Here is a 17,586-nt window from a genome sequence, read left to right as displayed (position 1 = left end):
TGTTATCTATTACTTAGCTAACGCAGGGCAATATGTAATCTGTTTGCTTTTATATAATAAAGAGGCAGAAAAAATTGTTAATTGTGATATCTTCTGTGCGTCTTCCCTTCAATACATCATAATTGAAGGGCAATTTAAAATACGCTCGTAATTCAGCTTTTTATATCGATTGACTGAGATCTCACTCTTGGAGTTTCCTTTCGTCAAAACACGTAAGAAGACAAGCGCTTTAGTTTTAAAGAGGTACACCGAATACAAATGGTATCTAAAATCTCAGGGTGTATGACGAAGATCTTGAATTTGCTAGAGCCCTTAGTGTTGAGAGATCCGAATCCTTGAAGAAAAGATTCATTTCCTAAGATAATAGCTTTTTTCAAAAGTGTTGAATCTAATCCTTATGGCTCCCTTTTAAATTGTCGCCTGAGTTACTTTAAAATCATTGCCCGGTTAAGTGACGAGGCCACCTATGCTATGGATTAAATTGGAAGAAAGGGGAATAAAGTGCCCTTTGGTTTTTTTTTTTTATTTTGTTTTGTTTTGTTTTTTGCACGTAGAATTACACTCTGAGATGTGTTGTAGCCTTTTCCGAATTAGACGCTTTTGTGGTTTCATTATTTTTTTTGAATGGGACGCTCTTAAATAGAAAAAGAACTATATCAACCAATTAATTGTCATTCCTGACTGGTCGTGTGACTTTGACCGGAAGCAGTTTGTGAAACGCTAAGAACCTTCTACCCGTCGGACTTAAAATCTGGTTTGTCATAAGAGAAAATAGTAAATCAATATAGAGTCAAACAGAAAAAGCAGAAAAAAGCACAGGCACACCCTCTATATCTGATTACCGTCGGAGACAGCATGAGGTAGCGTCTCCAGGAAATTCAACGACTTTTCAAGTATTAACTATGTCGCTGAATTGTAATCCGCTAAATGTTTGAAAGCTTATATCGCTTTACCTCTGTTTGAAGATATCATAATTATAACTTACTACTAGATCGCTACTGGTGCTCATTAAAAAAGTCAAAATTTTACCATAATGGTCTGTCCGATTCTTTCATGACAATTTTGGAGTTTTTTTTTCCTACCAAGACAAGGTATCGTATTCAAATTTGATTTGATTTGAAGGAAACTTACCGTTTCCCAAAAATCTTTTTCACAAATTGTGGTGTACCCACATTAAAAGATCTCGGCACGAAGTACAGTGCTGGAATATCGCAACAAATGCTGGACATTTCGATAAATTTATCTTCTTGAATTACGTTTTGTTTACTTCCTGTATTCCAAGGGAAGTTAGTGGTCATTTTATTTTTACATCAAATGACGTCTGAGTTGACATTCACATAAGTTTCATTGAGAGCCTTAAGTGATCTTAAGTGTGATAGATGTAACGTTACTGTTCATTTATTCTGAACTTTCGGTGACTGATAGTCGGTGTCGTTCACTTTCAACCTTCAACATACAGCCTCGTTCTGTTTATTGATGTTTCCATATTTGCTGTTTTTGTTTTGAATTATCTCTTTTTTATCTTTCGTGGGTTTTTTTAATCTAAGAGTGTCGTCGTGCGGCTAAAACTGGTGTATACTTGAACAGTTTAGTGCTTGAAAGAATAACCGGAATAACCGCCTTGAAAATTTAGCACAAAGGAAGCTTGAAGAAAAACAATGTGGGAATATTTCTTTATCAGAGTTTTTTCTGTGCTCATTTGGAGCAATTTTGCACTTGTGCCCGTGCAGTTTCGAAGTTCTTCTGTAATTTCAAATGCATTGAAGTTAACAGGGCAGATGGAGCACTGTTTGAGGAGATGTAGGATCAGCTTTCAAGTCAATGACGCAGATCTATCAGGCGAAGAGGTAATTAGAAATTCAAACATTTGGAATGATGTTTAGTTTAGTTCAACGACAAACTAATCGTAAAAAGCTACAGGCAAGATTACGTAAGAACTTCTCTTGTAAAGAATACAATTGGAAAATTGGGCAATGTCCAATGTTATATTCATTCCCAATCATTCAGCCTTCTTGAAACCTTTCTCAATCGTAGTATTGTTTTCGCCATTGTTTTCCTCTACCAAATAACTTTTGTATAACGAGGTTTAAGGTTATACGGATATCTTTCCGACGACTTTTGGCTCTATTTAGATGAGAAATTCTAGCCTGACGAGGGATCTGTTCTGATGGAATTTCAAACCTCACTCATGACGACATGAGAAAGGCGCAATACTTAAAATTTCATCTAGATTGATACTAAAGAAAAATGTACACAAACCTGCCCTATCCCGCCTTTCCAAATGAAAACATCAAATCAGTTTCTAAAGAAAGAATGCTGAGGGCAGGTTTCGGAAGTAGACACCTTCCCTTTGACAGGCACATATCAGAAGACCCTTAAGTTTAATTAAGCATAGGAATCTTAACCTCTTGAAGCTGTATTACGAGCACTCTTCATGAGTCATTACTTTCAAGGGACGGGAATTTACTTACGCGATGCATTTGCGCTAAGTCGAGTCCAGGACGATCGTGAACGGAAATTATCAACTGCCTGCCCTTCTTGCTACAATTTCAACCTGGCTTCTTGCAAGTCTGTATACATTAAAAAATATCTTACCACCCATTCCACAAAAAGTGGGCCCAATGTCACTTGGAAAATCGAAAAAAATCAGTTTCACAGAAAGTACGTGGCGAATCATTCAATTTAAAGCGCAAATATCGAAGAGTAAATACCTCAAAAATTAGCACCAAAGGTCATATATTTCCGTAGTTATGAAACATTTTATTGTACTTACTTGAAAATCACTTTAGGCAAAAAAATCACCGATCTTTAAAATAATTTTCCACTTTTTTAAGTTCTCGTTTTTAAGTTATTCAAAATCAACGTAGTATATACTTAATACAGGGCAACATGTAAATAAAAATCATACTATTAAAGTGCTCTGCTCCTACAAAGAAGAAAATATAGAGATCTAAAAATAATTTAAACCGTCTGAAATTGTTTCTTTTTAAAATAAGTTTTTTTATAATTATACTATATTCTTCTTCAGAGGAAGAAGAAAGAACAACTACGTTCTTTTACAGAAGCTAAGACCATGCCATTATATTCTTCAAGTCTGTTAGGACGTACGTATAGACCTTTTCTTGAAATTTTAATCATAAGCTTGGTAACGGAAGTTACAAAAAAAGTAACGGAAGTTACAAATGAGTAAGCTATGACCTGAAACTTGTTTAATACCTTAGCTGCCATATGGCACGAATTTTCACGAAGGAAAACATAAAACTAATCGCCTTCCTTTCAATAAACGTTACAATTAAACAATCTTCTAAAAAAAATTACATCATTAAATCTTCTAAATTACGACATTTGCATATCAAACAAATATTTTATGTCAACACAGTACGTAAAACCCTTTCTTGTTAAAAAAAACCTTTCATTGAAGATATGAATACATGAATCAAAATAGTTTTAAAAGAAAAACATGACTAATACTTAAAAAGCTATCTGTTTAATTGATTGACTACCAGTAACGGTAGTTACAAATTACTGATTGGTTGATAGCCAGCCATCAAATAGATCTGTGATCATTTGGATTGTCTGATCATTAAAATGGAAGTGGCGATTTGACCTTCCACGAGACGAGGGCTCTTCAATGACTCCCAGAATCTTGTCAAAGTCCACCCATATTTCATCTGGGCTAGTTGGCCACCTGAAGCTTATTGTGAAGAGTAGGTCCAATTATGTCACGCAACGATTCAGTTTTATTATTTAAATACGCCGTTTAAAATTGGTTTATTCATAAATATCTCTAAACGCCTACAGCTTAAACATTTAGATATGATTATTTTTACGATATATTCTACTCTGATGTTCAAAATTTTCATTCTTGTGACTCCAAAACCCGTTTTAAGGCCCTAACAAGCCACTTCCAGTTTTTGTAACTTCCGTTACATTTTTACTGTCTGACAGAAAACGAGGCTTTTAGCCAAAAGAAAACGTCAATGCAAATAAATTTTGTATGTAAATCATATTGATACTACTCACCTTTGGATTTTGTCAATTTCGATGAACGACTGACAATGAAAAATTGAGAAATTTGTAACAAACGCTTCGGTCTTGGCGAATGTGTCGCAATACGGCAACGGAGGGGTTGTTGCGTAACACTGGAATGTCAATAATGTCAGTCATGTTTATTTTGCCGCGACTTTAGACAGCCAGATGATGTTCCAAAGTGCAACTCAACCAAAGGACGCGTATTTAAGATATTCCAAAATAAATGGTAACGGAAGTTACAGTAACGGAAGTTACAGTTTGAGATCTTTTGTGCCTCCACTTCTTTCCAAGACACAAGCCAGTTAATATAAGTCTGTGAGCTTACTGATTGTAGGTACCTTCGTACTTGCACAGAACATTTTGAAGCAAAGGAACTTTTGTTTTCGCTAAACACTGGTAACGGAAGTTACATTCTTAACCATACGGTGCTCTTCGGCCTCATTCAAAGGGAAGTCTATCATTGCCACTTGTAGAAAAGGAGGTGATGACTTAAAATATTGAAACTGCGATGAAACAATAAGTAATTGACGGTAAGAAGAGATTATACAGGGATTTCTAACGCAGTTAAATTACTTTTCTTATTTCGGTAACGGAAGTTACAAAGAATTTGTGGACATCAATTCTGTGACTACTAAAATCGGACTAATGCAGTGCACTATGAAACATCAAAATTTATTTTAAGTTCATTTACTATTGGACGGTTTACACATATCGAATGTTTACCCGGGGATCATTCAGAGGTTTATAATCAAGATGTTTGTTCTACCGTTCCATCGTGGACACTGAAAAAAAGTACTTTTAGGGGGTTTTGAGCTCCAAATGCAAAAAAATGGTATAAGATACATACGACTTTGCATTTGGGGCTTTGAACTTACCATGTCTACTCTACCTGGGCACTAAAAATGTACGGCTATAACTTTTCTTGTGGCCTCCGCAAAACAAAGACATTGAAAATGGCTATTGGGCCCACTTTTTGTGGAATGGGTGTTACTATGGTTTGATTACCGAGCTATGAAAATTAAAATTGTTTTCGACCAGCCAGCTTTGCGTTGAGCGTTTTCTTTCCAAACCAGAAAGTTGTTCGAAGGATAGCTATGTAATCATTTCCAACATGCATATATTCCAACAGAAAGGCGCGTTCTTTGTCTCGTTACTATGTTTTTCCACAATCCTTGCATTTGTAGACAAGGAGCTCATATTATTATGCTCAAGGGGTTATGGATATCTTAATGGTTCTTTGTTCTGGAGCGGGCTTTAACAAACCTTAATTATCCATGTTGATTTATGCCACCAGGATATATCTTTTTAAACTTGAGGTAGTTTATTAGATGTTATAATATGTTCAGAGAAATGCGCACTCCGTGATTAGTCAGAACGAGTTTATTACATTTCCATAAAGCACGCGCCTTACGTCACACGAGTGCACTGTTGAGATATAATCCACGCAGCCTACGTCATAGGTATGAGCGCGCGCAATTCACGATATATTTTATAAAAGAAATAAAAAGACCTTGTTCCTCGAGCATTATTGAGTTATATAAGTACTTGGGAATTTTTAAGAACACTCGAGAAGTGCGAGAAGCACTCGCCTTTGGCTCGTGCGTCTCCATACTTCTCTCGTGTTCGTAAAAATTCCCGCGTGCTCATAGTACTCAACAATGCACTCGGCCCGTTTTTTATTTCTTTAGTGCAGCGAGACGTTTTTTCTTGTTCCTCGCTTTTTTTTGTTAAATACTTGGGAGTGACAAATTGATGTTAAGCTAAGTTTTGTGATGTGGCGCGTTCATTCTCTAACCACTCCAGAAGTTTATGAGGTAGAAACCCCTGAAGGAAAAACAATGGATTACAATTTTTCTTCTCTTTGACTCGATTTAACCTTAGAACGCTATGATAATTTTCTCTTCGGTTTCTCATAGATACATACATTAAAATTTGTGCATTTTTCTGTCGTTTTTCTGATTTAGACTGTATGGAAAGGTAATAGAGAGCATAATTGCTTTTTTCAATCATATCCGGTCAACATAATATTCAATCTAATACAAGACTTGCGAGTTTCGGTCTACATTCTCTCTATATATTAAGTTACAAAGAGTGACGCAGTAACAGATGAAGGAGTCACACAAAGCCAGTAACTTGTATGATAAAAACGGGAATCACGCATTGGAAAGGAAATAATATTTTAAAACACTATTGAAAAATCAGTTTCAGTCTTTTACATTTCGAGTTCCAGTCCTGGTGCTTTAAGTAAATGTGTGCAGTTAATCTAGAAAACAGGAAAAGGTAAGAAGAAAGAGAAGCTGCAAATAACCTTGGTGAATCTTAGATAGTTTCATGTTTAGGGTGTCTACTGCGTAGAATAACAAGTGAATATTCAAGCGGAAAAGGATTGTTAAAGAAGGATGGAAATATTGCGATTAGCAAGAAGATCCGATGTTTTAAGACTTTTGATTATTGGTTGACTGACAAAAACAACACTCAGATGATAACATTTGCGATGTAAATCGAAAATATCTGTTTCAGCCTCCAAAATAGGGCCGTTTCGGTGGTATTTAACTTGAAAACAAAAACAAAGAAACAAACACACAAGCATACAAACATCGGCTTCAATTCAAATAACAGAATTACGAGATGAAGCACGAATATCGTGAACACTGAAGTTCAATCGGAAATAACTTTCCACTTGAGATAAGGAGAGAAATCTGCAATCAGGTGTAAGAAAAAGAAACAACAACAGTATATTTAAAACTACCAATTAATGAAAAAATGGAAAACTTTGAATTTTCGACAAAATATTGCACCAACTTTACCTAAAATCGCTGAGTCGCCACGGCTTCCTCGATATTTGACCACAGTCAGAGACAAAGGATAACACAACTCTACTAGTACATCGATCGCGTGAGCTCTAATGATGTTTACGTGTATGAATAAAGATACCGTATATATGTGTGTCTTTTTTTCTCCTATTCTCGTTATTGCTCTCATTCTTGCATTTACGAGGTGGCATTTGAAGCTGAAGTGATCTATGCCTCAATAATGAATACACACACACGCATTGGTATTGTATTTCGTTAATTAATTTTGTTGACCGCCTAATATTTAAAACGGAATGTTTTTCAGCCAATTGTGATTTTGGTGTATCTTACAGGTACCAGTGGATCATTTCTGTTACGCAAAGTGCATTGAAAAGGAAGGTATGAATTTTGATAAAACAAATTGGTGGCAAACTCTCAAGCGTTAACCTATTAAAATAGACAATGATTGGATCTTTGTTTTTTCTTTGTGCAACATCCCTTAGCTAAGAAAACAATTTCAATCGATTTTTCACTTGGATTTCTCATTACTTTTGCGTTCCCTCGATCAGTTAATAGGTCAACGAGTGAGCTGGTGGTCAAACGGTCAATCTGGCCTTCAGTCGGTCGATCGATCAGATGATCAGACAAACAGTTTGATAGCCAGTCCAACAAACGAGTTGTTTGTAAGAATATCACGAGTTACTCAGACGATCTGCTGTACATTGATAGCTCAGTGGCTCGTGATCAGGCAAGAAGGCACCTTGCAAATTCTGTTTTTGCCATCCATACTAAGGTCAAACGTTGGGTGAGGAAGTAAAAATGTTTTCCTTTTATGAATCGCAGAGGAAATCGTCAGTGTTTTAGCTTTATTTCCATCAAACATCAGTTTACTCACAGAACGTATTTAGGACGTTTAAGTGAATGGAACCTCTCACTTTGTTGTAGAAAATATATATCATATATAATTTGTCTTAAGACTCTTTAGCTAAGAAACTTGTTACTTCTCTTTAAAGCGCCCTTCCACTTATTCTTTAAACATGTCCATGTATATACCTTCCTCTCGCCAATAGGGAAACAGCATTTTCTTATGAACGAGCGACACCGCCTGGTTACTGCACAAAACACGTCGTCAATTATGAGAATCAAACGAGGTAATTAAACTAATATACAAATGAAGAATATCCCGGTAAGTCTGAAACAGAATGATTATATAAACTAAACAGACAAGGGTTTAATGGATAGTAACGTTCTTTTATCTACTTTACGTACAACAATACAAACAAACCACCGCAACTCAACCTCAGGGGCTCAATCATTGACAGCCTTGTATATAAGATGAAATTCTTTCCATTCCGTTTTCACAGCCACTGATATTTCTAGGCGCAAAAAACTCTTCATTATGTCTGGAAGTACATTTAGGAGAGATTTTTTGTCCGCTCCAAGTAGGCTCGTGCAGTCATATTTCCCACTGGCCTGTTTCTCTCCTCTTCGAGAATTTTAGTTTTGCTTCGCCACTTTTTTATTTCATATTTCAGACATTCTATTTCTTCGTATAACTCTTTTACAGATTTCGTTTGACCCTCGTAGACCTGAATTTTTTTCATTTTTTCATCTAAATCTTTTTTGTCCTTTCCTTGGTTTCCTTGTATAATTGCACAGCAGCATGAGCAAATTTCATAAAATAGACGCAAATGTTTTGCCTCACAGCTTGATTATCCGTAATGGCGAACATTTTGTCAGGTACAGAGTACTCTAGAAGATCCACATATTCTACTTTTCTATTGCCCTTGGGATGAATCGGCTTGCTCAGTTTCACTTCCGGTTGCAGAATTTTGACCGGAAGTTCTCCCACGATCGGACGCTTGTTCATTTACGACGTTGTGCCATTTCTTAAGAAGTGGCAGTGGAATTTCCACAGCAGAAAAGGTTTTTCCTCTCGTTCGCTTTAGCTGAATAACAAATTTCTGGTCGGCTGATCGCAATCTGTCTCTTGAAATTCATCTAGTGGGTTCGCCAGACATGTGTGACAAATTGTGTTACAAATGTGGTGTAACGAAATGCAACGAGGTTAAAAATAAATACGAGGTTACTTATGAATAAATGGGGAGGCTACTAAGCTACCCTAGAGATTCTGGGAAGCAAAATGGAGGACGATTGGCAACGAAAAGAGTGGTTTTGCGCCCCCGAAACACGGTTTATTGCCGGTCGCTCGAGGACTTAAAAATTCTACTTTCCCTCGCATCGAATTTCACTGAGTTTTGGCCGTTTTTCATCGTCTTTTGGAACCGGTTTAACATCGTGAATGAATTTAATTCTGCACTACAAAAGAGGTTTCGGATGTAAACAAAGCATTGAGATTTTTGAAAAGGTACCAGTATCTTCGTGCTGGCTTTGAAAACTAAAGGACTTTATAACACTTTGAGCAACATCGCGTCACGTAAAGGAGGACATATGGTGGATTTTAAGTTTTATGGTGTTCAGAAAAGATCGAATTGGGAACCGATTTAACCGCAACGAAAAGTTTTATGGTTCATTCTCAAGGTAAAGGGTATGTCAAACAGCAATGTATGTTATTGAAAGTTAATTTGCTGCTGTTAGTGTGATGTATCGACAAGCAATAAAGTAAGGTAACGGTATTCTTCACTCTTTTCTTTGTAATTTGTCTTTTATCATGTTTGTAATCTAAGACTGGATGGGGCGCTCATGCGCATGCTCATTTAAAATTTCCATATCATGGGGTTACCTAAGTGAACGTTTCTCAGGCATAAAATGGCATCAGAACTCTCTGTCTGTTGTTACCCTCGTTAATTGTGCAAATGATCTCTCTTAGTTTACTGTTACTCTCATATTTACTATGTTTGTCTCTTTGTTTGCTCCAATGAAATGAAAGGTTTGTTTGGGAAGGGGTTAATTTTACGTAAAAATGAAGTACATATTATCATTGGTATCAGAATGGATATTAAGATGCTTGGGGAACAAGTCACGAGTTGAAAAGTCCTTCACTACCGATGATGTAGAGACAACATATGAAGAGCTTAACAACACGGGGAGGTATATCGCAACGGTCTCATGGACACCTTTTGATAGTAAGTGGAATACCAGCATTTTTCACGGTATCGAAATAAACCTTGAGTCATTGTTTAGGTATAAAAGAAAGTTTAATATCAACTCATCGACATTGTAAATGCAACTCGATTTAATTTGGTGGATCTTATTTATGATTCAATTTTGTTTGCGGATAGGAATAATAAAAAGGGGACGTTCTCTCGGACATTTAGAAAGATGATGTGTCTTAATACCGTCTGTGATCTTAAAAAACTCTAGATTAGCAAAAATAATAAGGTTTCGCTGTCACTTCATGCAATTTCTCCCCGATTGCGGTTACTGTGGGAGTGAGCACGTTGCGTGACGAAGACAAATAACGGCTGTTAAAGGGACTGGCGGAGAAGCGGATAAAATCAATTCGTTTGCATGGATGAGAAAAAAATAAGGGTCCAGCGATGCATTGTCGAATGCCTGATGAGCATCTCCTCATTTTCGACCTCTAAAACCCTTACAGAAACACCATGAACGGATATGATGAGAAAATCAGAAGTAAGATTGTAACATTTGTTTCTTTCAGTTCAATTGAGCAATTGGACTGGATACGGAATAATATACGCAATAATAGATTTCACCAGCGATAACGCTGCCAAAACCTATTGTCAAGAATTGGATAAGGTGAGAGGAGGACGACTGAGTAGTAAAGACGACGTAACGTAAACCATCTTAAAATGTATCAAAACTGCATATCGATGAGGGCTTATTGTGAGCGTAACACGTGTGAAAGGGAGGAAAGGCACAATATAGAGGAGAGTGAAAAAAGGGGAGAAAAGAAAATACTTAGGTCCATCACGAGAACCTGGTATTGTCCAATTTCACGGTCCGAAGCTTTACCGCTGAGCTGCAGAGGACCTCAATGGCGGGCTGGGCGATATACCAACTTCGTACCTCACTAGTGTCCTGCCTCTTGTTAGGATCAACAATGTCAATGGCGGTGTACGTGTAAGGTTATGAAGGACCCCTATACGTGATCGTTTTGTTGATGTTTTTCATACGCCTCGATGATCGGATATTTTGCGATTTGCGTTCTGAATTTCTTAGGGACACGGAAATTGCTAGGTAATAAAAGTCTGCTGGTATCACATATGCATGTAGATGATAACTCATCGAATTAGGACATATTCTTACACTACAAGATATACATCCCACGGCTTTCTCTGAGAATTGTTTAGGGTGCAAACGAAATGGGAAAGCAACGAGGGGTCATTCGAGAGAAAAAAAATTATAAAGGATCGAAGTGTTTCATTATTCCATGGTCATTGCTCCAGTTTTTGTCCATACATCTAACCTATTTGACGGAGTTTGATACCGTCGCATAAATTGCGCGTTCTGTTGCTCTGATACGATAAACTGATGTGATATTAGTGGATCAAATGCCTACTTTCCTAAACTTCTTGTTATCAAGATTTTAGATATATGAAAATTCACATATTTGCACTGCGGTGGAAAGATGAAATTAGGAGATCCTCGCAGCTAAGAACACTACTGAAACGAGTAGTTGTAAATAGGACCTGAAAAATCCAATCCAAAAAAAGATCCTTTTTTTTTTTGGCCCATACGGGATTAGAACCCATGACCTCTGCGATACCGGTGCAGCGCTCTACCAATTAAGCTAACAAGCCAACTCGGAGCTGGTCAATGAATTGGGTCCAAATAAACATCCAAGTGAATGAAGATTTCAGGATTTTTTTTTGGATTGGATTTTTCAGGTCCTATTTACAACTACTCGTTTCAGTAGTGTTCTTGTTATCATTTGTAGTTACACCTGCTATATGTTTGGGTCGCACAATTTTTAAGTATAGATTGAAAATATAATAGGATTTCTTTTCTGCCATTGTAAGGAACATTTCAACTGTTTTTATTCATTTACTTTTTTCCTCTTTTTTTCTAAGACAAATGGCCTTCATCTCTTTGTGGGACAAAATATTAACGTTTGCATATCAGGCGTATTCTACCTTGGATGAAACTTTGTCGATCTAAAACTCTTTTACCGCTCACAAGCTTTACAAGATAAGGTGGTTATCGAATAGTTTACCTCTCGGAAATACATTTATATGGATGAATAGCACAGGCCACCTTAATTTTATGATCTTTTCTTTTTAGGACGCTACGAACATTACCATAACTAATTCTTCTTACGGAATGATGAATGATTCTTATCTTGTGCTTTATGTAAGTATCACAAATAATTGCTAATAGTTTTTATAGTATAGTTACTCAGGTGCTTTCGAATCCTATGACGAGTTCGTTTTGTCCTTGAAACCATCCTTTTTATAAAGAAAGCTTTGTGCTTATTTTGTTTCAATTGGTTTGAAAACTCGTGCCGAAATAAGATTAGTTTCCGCTAGAATTTAACAGAAAAACTTGAAAGAGAAAGAAGAAGACATGGAAATAAAGAGCCATAAAAAAAGACAAACAAACAAACAAACAAAAACAAAAAGAAAACGTATAATGCTCGGCTTTTTATTTCCCCCCAATTTCTTTCCCGACTAATCAGTTTTTTGTGATTTTGTCCTTGAATTTAGCAAAAGTATTTTATTATATGTATAACCTTTGTCAAAAGGAGAAGTCATTCGGATAAGAAATATAGCTCTTGACAAAACGAATATCATAGTCTTTGGACGTTTTATTCAGGGTTTTACTCCGTAAATGTTGCGGAAATAATTTATTTCTTTAAAACCCTTAATAAATCCTTGAAGAAAATCGATAATAATCTTGTTTTTCAGATTACTTCTCTGCCATATCCTGTGCAAATGTTCTATGACTTCCCAATCCGTAAGTTTTGTGAAAGCTCTGAGCCAAAAATGAGTCAATGAGCCTCTAATGCATGGTTGTTCTGTATTTTGTTTATTCGCATTTGTCCACTGGTTTATTTGTTTATTCTTCTGTTAATATTTAGTTCTTCTTACATATTTTTAGCTGAGTACAAATCAGTAAGATAATAACGAAAAGTAGATTTTCTGTCAAAATTTGCCGCAGCAATTGATATGCTTTTATCAAATATCAGTTAACAATTTAAGATTGCACTTTCCCAGTGACGCACCGCTTTAGTCCCTGTGGAATCATTATAATTACAATCACAATTTGTGAGCAGAATCTGTGTTTGATACGCTGCTGCGTTATGAAAGCCAGCCTTTTTTAAAGGAAGCATGATAGATTTACACATCTCTGAAACATTGTTCATTTTAAATACAGTTTGCGAAGTGCCAACACCATGCGTAGGGGAGTCAGGTGAGTTTTCAGAGGGAGAGCTGCTACAGCAAAATTTAATTTACATCGCCGTCCTAAGTTCCAATTTCAAGCCTATGCCATATGTGTCCCCGTTCCAGTGCATCATCCCCATCCTCAAACTCTTCTTAAATCAATTAGTAATCAAATTTTTTGTTGAAAATAGACCGTTATGTCCTCGACGTGGTCGTAAGGGTGTAAGCCTTAATCCGTATTTAATCACCGCCAATCAGTGGGTACAGTGATATCATTTATTGAATACTGTCTTTAGTTTCAAAATAAGCTTTGAAAAAGGTGCGGTATTTGCCTCTGGTTCTTATGGTCTTTTAAGTTGGAAAAATACTTCGATGATCTTTCGTGATAATTTTCCACAAATTTCTCCGGCTCTGGTTCAGACAAGGTCCCAGAAGAAAAAAATTATGTTTGATTTTCAAAGCTCGCAAGGTATTATTTCTGATACGTTCCCCAATCCTTCCTCGTAACTGCTCTCTAAGTAGTGCTTCAGTTTTGTGTTATTCTTAATAACAAGGTGTTGGAGCCCCGATGTCTGCAATATTCACACAATAAAGGGGCAATGTGTTGGAGGGTTTTTAGATTTGCATGTAATCTTAAGGTAGTCAATGTACTATTATTCTTATCTATCCTCCTTTGCTCTTTCATCGGTTAATCAACTTAACTCACAGGTAGGTTTTAAATCAACAAAATTTTAAAATTAAAAGGCTATACTTGAAGGAGTAGAGGTAATCTCAACAAATAGATAAAAAAGGAAGGGGCGGAGACTTTGAATATGCAAAACTATTCGATCTAATTCCCTCCTTGAAGGGGAGCAGTATAAAACGTGGCAACCAATCTCTATTATTAGCAATTTTCCTTCTGATGGTTTTATTTTCTCTTTTACCTCTTTTTTGCAGCCCAGAGACGCCCTACGTTTACAGGTAGGTTTCCAATTAACGGCCTTAATTGACCAAAATTGTCCTTTCGAAATACCTCTCTCCTTGGAATAAAATAACAATGATTAGAATGGACAAAGTTGGATTTGATTGGTAAAGTAGAAGCAAAACTGAGTGATAAACAGGGGTGGGGACTGGTTCAATTGCATTTCAAAACTCAGAAACAATCAGATCTGACGTTGAACATTTGGAGTATAGAATTCATGCCTTGCCAGAGCGAAATTCCTTCAGTGATACGCAGCTGGTTCGAAGTCACTCGATCCAGTTCATACCGCTCCTTGTTTGATGAACTCTGTTTGATATCTCATTCATGACGTGATTCCGCCGTGGTAACTGTAAATCAGGGCCAAAGGTGTCGTTTGTAAGAAATGGTTCTACAACGTACCCTTCTATTCATTCGGCTGAAAAAATTCCCAGACTTCAGATTGTTTAGGAAAGTTTATTAGAAGCAAGCAAGCCTTTCATAAATTCCTGAAAGAAGAAACTATTTATTGCCTCCACGTTCTTCTATAAAAATCTACTCTTGTTTGCACAAGGAAAAATTGTAAACTATATATGATGACACTCTTGTTGAAGGCCTAATTGTAATAACATTTAGTCCTAAATGAAATAAGCCTCCCATACAATCGTATAACTCCGCCAGTGCAATGTTGTTATAGCGGACATCCATATTGAGATGTTGAAGTGACAGCTGTTGCACCAAAAAATCCTATGACCAGTATTCATGTCACATTGCGGGCTCGTTGATATTAATCAGCGTCCTCTTATTTGCTAGACTTAAGTCGAGAAGCATTGCAAACCGTTACACTGATAAACAATTAGCATCAAATGACAGCTGTCAAAACAATGAGTACGCTGACCTATAACTATCTCCAAATATCACTGGCACAGACTATTTGGTACAATCGACTTTGGAAAAATGTGATAACGTAATACTCGTGTGATCAGTGATCGAGTTAGCAAGTCATAAACCAGATTACAAACTTAGTCAAGGGAGTCCGCTCACCTATAGGACAATTTGCTGGCTCGAATATACATTTTTTTAACTTGGGATCCCTGTATGGCTTCTCTCCACCTCGATAATCAGTTCATGTGCCTTATAACTATAAGTGCAAACTGATGAGCTTTCTTTTTTCATTTATTTATTTATCTATTCATTTTCTCCTCTCATGGCAGGGAGAAGAGATAAAGACCAAAAACCATAAATAAGATCGACTTGAGATCGACTGTGGAATATATGTTCTCTCTTGACCAAGCTTATTGGGTCATGATGGCTGGATATTAACCTTGTTCTTTTTCTGCGTTTTTATGGACCCCGACTTCGTCTCGGTCCACAAAAACGCAACAAAAGAACTTGGCCAATATGCATCCATCTTGATCTCACGCTTGGTCATTAACGTATGTGAATATATTTCATGCAGACCCATCCAAATCTAGCAAGAGAAGACAATGCAAAATATTCACTTCCGATTCCGGAATTTGTCTTACGTATGGGTCAGTGGACTTCCTTTTCCTTGTAATTTGGTTCATAAAGTGTTAACTTCAGCACTGATCACACAAATATATCGTCAAAATCTGTTGCACTAAAGAGTCTGAGCCCATAACATAGAGAGAGGTATTGGTCAACGTTCTCATTGTTTTCACGTCTGTCAATTTGATGCCAAAAGCACATCAGTATAAGGGTTTGTGGTCATACTTATCGACTTGCGTCTCTAGCAAATAAAAAGACGCTGATTAAGATCAACGAGCCTGCAATATACCAAATATTGGTCAGAGGATTCCTTAGTGCAACAGCTGTCACATAAACATCTCACTGTAAATGTCGGCTACAACAACAATGCTCTGACGGAGTTAAACGATTGCATTAAAGGCTTATTACATTTAGGGCCGAATGTTATTACATTTAGGGCCGAATTTTATTACATTTAGGGCCGAATGTTATTACATTTAGGACAGTTATTACATTGAGACCTTCAACAACTCTTCGCGAGAAAAGTCCAATGTCTTCAATTCAAATAATTTCGACTGTTCCTAGTCTTGTAAGGTCAAAGTGTCATTTTTGAATCGTAAATATTTGTCCTTCGTGTTTTGTGTATATACAGCAGTCATCAACAAAAAAACTCTTTTTCTCTTTAGGTGGCGACAAAAAAAGTGTTACCAACATGGCAGCTTCCATCTCCTCAACATGTGCTGTTGTTCTTATATTTTTTTTGCTATCGTCTTCGACGTCTGTGAGTTTCATTGCCTGGTAAGTTGTATTGTTTTTTCCGATACTTCGTGTTTTAAGAATTTCAAAAGAACTGTGTAACATTCACCACCGGCCGGTTTTAGTTCAGGTTCTCGTCGATTTTTAAGGTTATTAATTGTTTAATCTGATGAAATTTCTGTTTCAGATATGGAATTTGAGTACCACGCCTTCCTTATTTACAGCTCCCAAGACTTGAAGTGTTGTGTGCATTACGTTACTTAACAAAAAGAATCCGTGTTGCCAAGCGTCTGTTATCGATTACTGAACAAATGCAGGGAAACATGTGATCTATTTGTTTTTATGTAATAAAGAGGCAGAAAACATTGTTAATGGTGATATCTTCTATGCGTCTTCCCTTCAATACATCATAATTGAAGAGCAATTCAAAATGCGCTCGTAACTCAGCTTTTTATATAAAGATTGATTGACTGATATCGCACTCTTAGAATTTCCTTTAGTCAAAACACGTAAGAAGACAAGCGCTTCAGTTTCCAATCACTTTTTTAACATTAAGCAGAGTTGTGAGTTAGAGCTGGATTACGCCATCAATCCACCAAGGGGAAAGGAAAGATGATGGCTTATTTGTTATCAAACATAGGCAAACTTCCTGCTGAAAATCGGTTGAAACGGAAACTTAAGAGAAAATGTTGGTCAGGTCTTTAGGTTTGAAAATATCTTGTAAAAGTGACTGTTATTGCTATTACGTTTCAGTCAGATATGCAGAAAGGAAAACTGGAAAGGAAGAGAGGAAAAAGAGGAAGGCTAAAAAGAGTGCGCCTCCTGAGCCACTCTTGAGCTCTTGCAACATCATTTTTTGGTCATTTATAATCTTTTACTGAAAAATCAAGAGGCAATATGGACCTAAAAATTATAGAATTTTTGTTTGTTTTAAAGAGGTGCGCCGAATACAAATGCTATCTAAATCTCAGGGTGATAAAGATCTTGAAGACGAACAATTTGCTAGAGAATTTTGTGTCGAGAGATCCGAATCCTTGAAGAAAAGACTCGTTTCCTAAGATAATTGTTTTTTTCCATAAGTGTTGGACCTAATCCTCATGCCTTCATTTTAAATTGCCGCTTGAGTTACTTTAAAATCACTGGCCGCTTATGTAACGAGGCCATCTATGCTATCGGTTAAGATGGGGGAAAATAACTGCTCTTTCGGTTTTTCTTTTTGTTTTTTTTTGCCCATAGAATTACGCTCTGAGATGTGTCTTAGCCTTTTCCTGATAAG

The 17,586-nt window shown here is 36.7% G+C and overlaps 1 protein-coding gene across 4 annotated transcripts; it reads left to right on the top strand.

The window, feature by feature from the left end:
• The first annotated feature begins 8,967 nt into the window (after positions 1 to 8,967).
• On the top strand, positions 8,968 to 16,663 carry LOC131797161 (uncharacterized). Of its 4 annotated transcripts, none has more exons than XM_066165780.1 (9): positions 8,968 to 9,365; positions 9,776 to 9,875; positions 10,447 to 10,544; positions 12,030 to 12,098; positions 12,653 to 12,701; positions 13,122 to 13,157; positions 14,066 to 14,089; positions 16,241 to 16,352; positions 16,498 to 16,663. In XM_066165780.1, coding segments are annotated over exons 2-9 (414 nt in total). In that variant the 5' UTR covers positions 8,968 to 9,365; positions 9,776 to 9,850; the 3' UTR covers positions 16,499 to 16,663. The 4 variants fall into 4 exon arrangements, with proteins under 4 accessions (XP_066021877.1, XP_058970763.2, XP_066021876.1 ...); XM_059114780.2 differs by having other exon boundaries at positions 9,776 to 9,910; XM_066165779.1 differs by having other exon boundaries at positions 9,776 to 9,937.
• Positions 16,664 to 17,586: the final 923 nt, after the last annotated feature.

This window comes from Pocillopora verrucosa, chromosome 4, assembly GCF_036669915.1.
Source record: "Pocillopora verrucosa isolate sample1 chromosome 4, ASM3666991v2, whole genome shotgun sequence".
NCBI lineage: Eukaryota > Metazoa > Cnidaria > Anthozoa > Scleractinia > Pocilloporidae > Pocillopora > Pocillopora verrucosa.
Note: the sequence above shows the minus strand (reverse complement) of the source record. Positions and strands in the feature narration are given on the sequence as shown.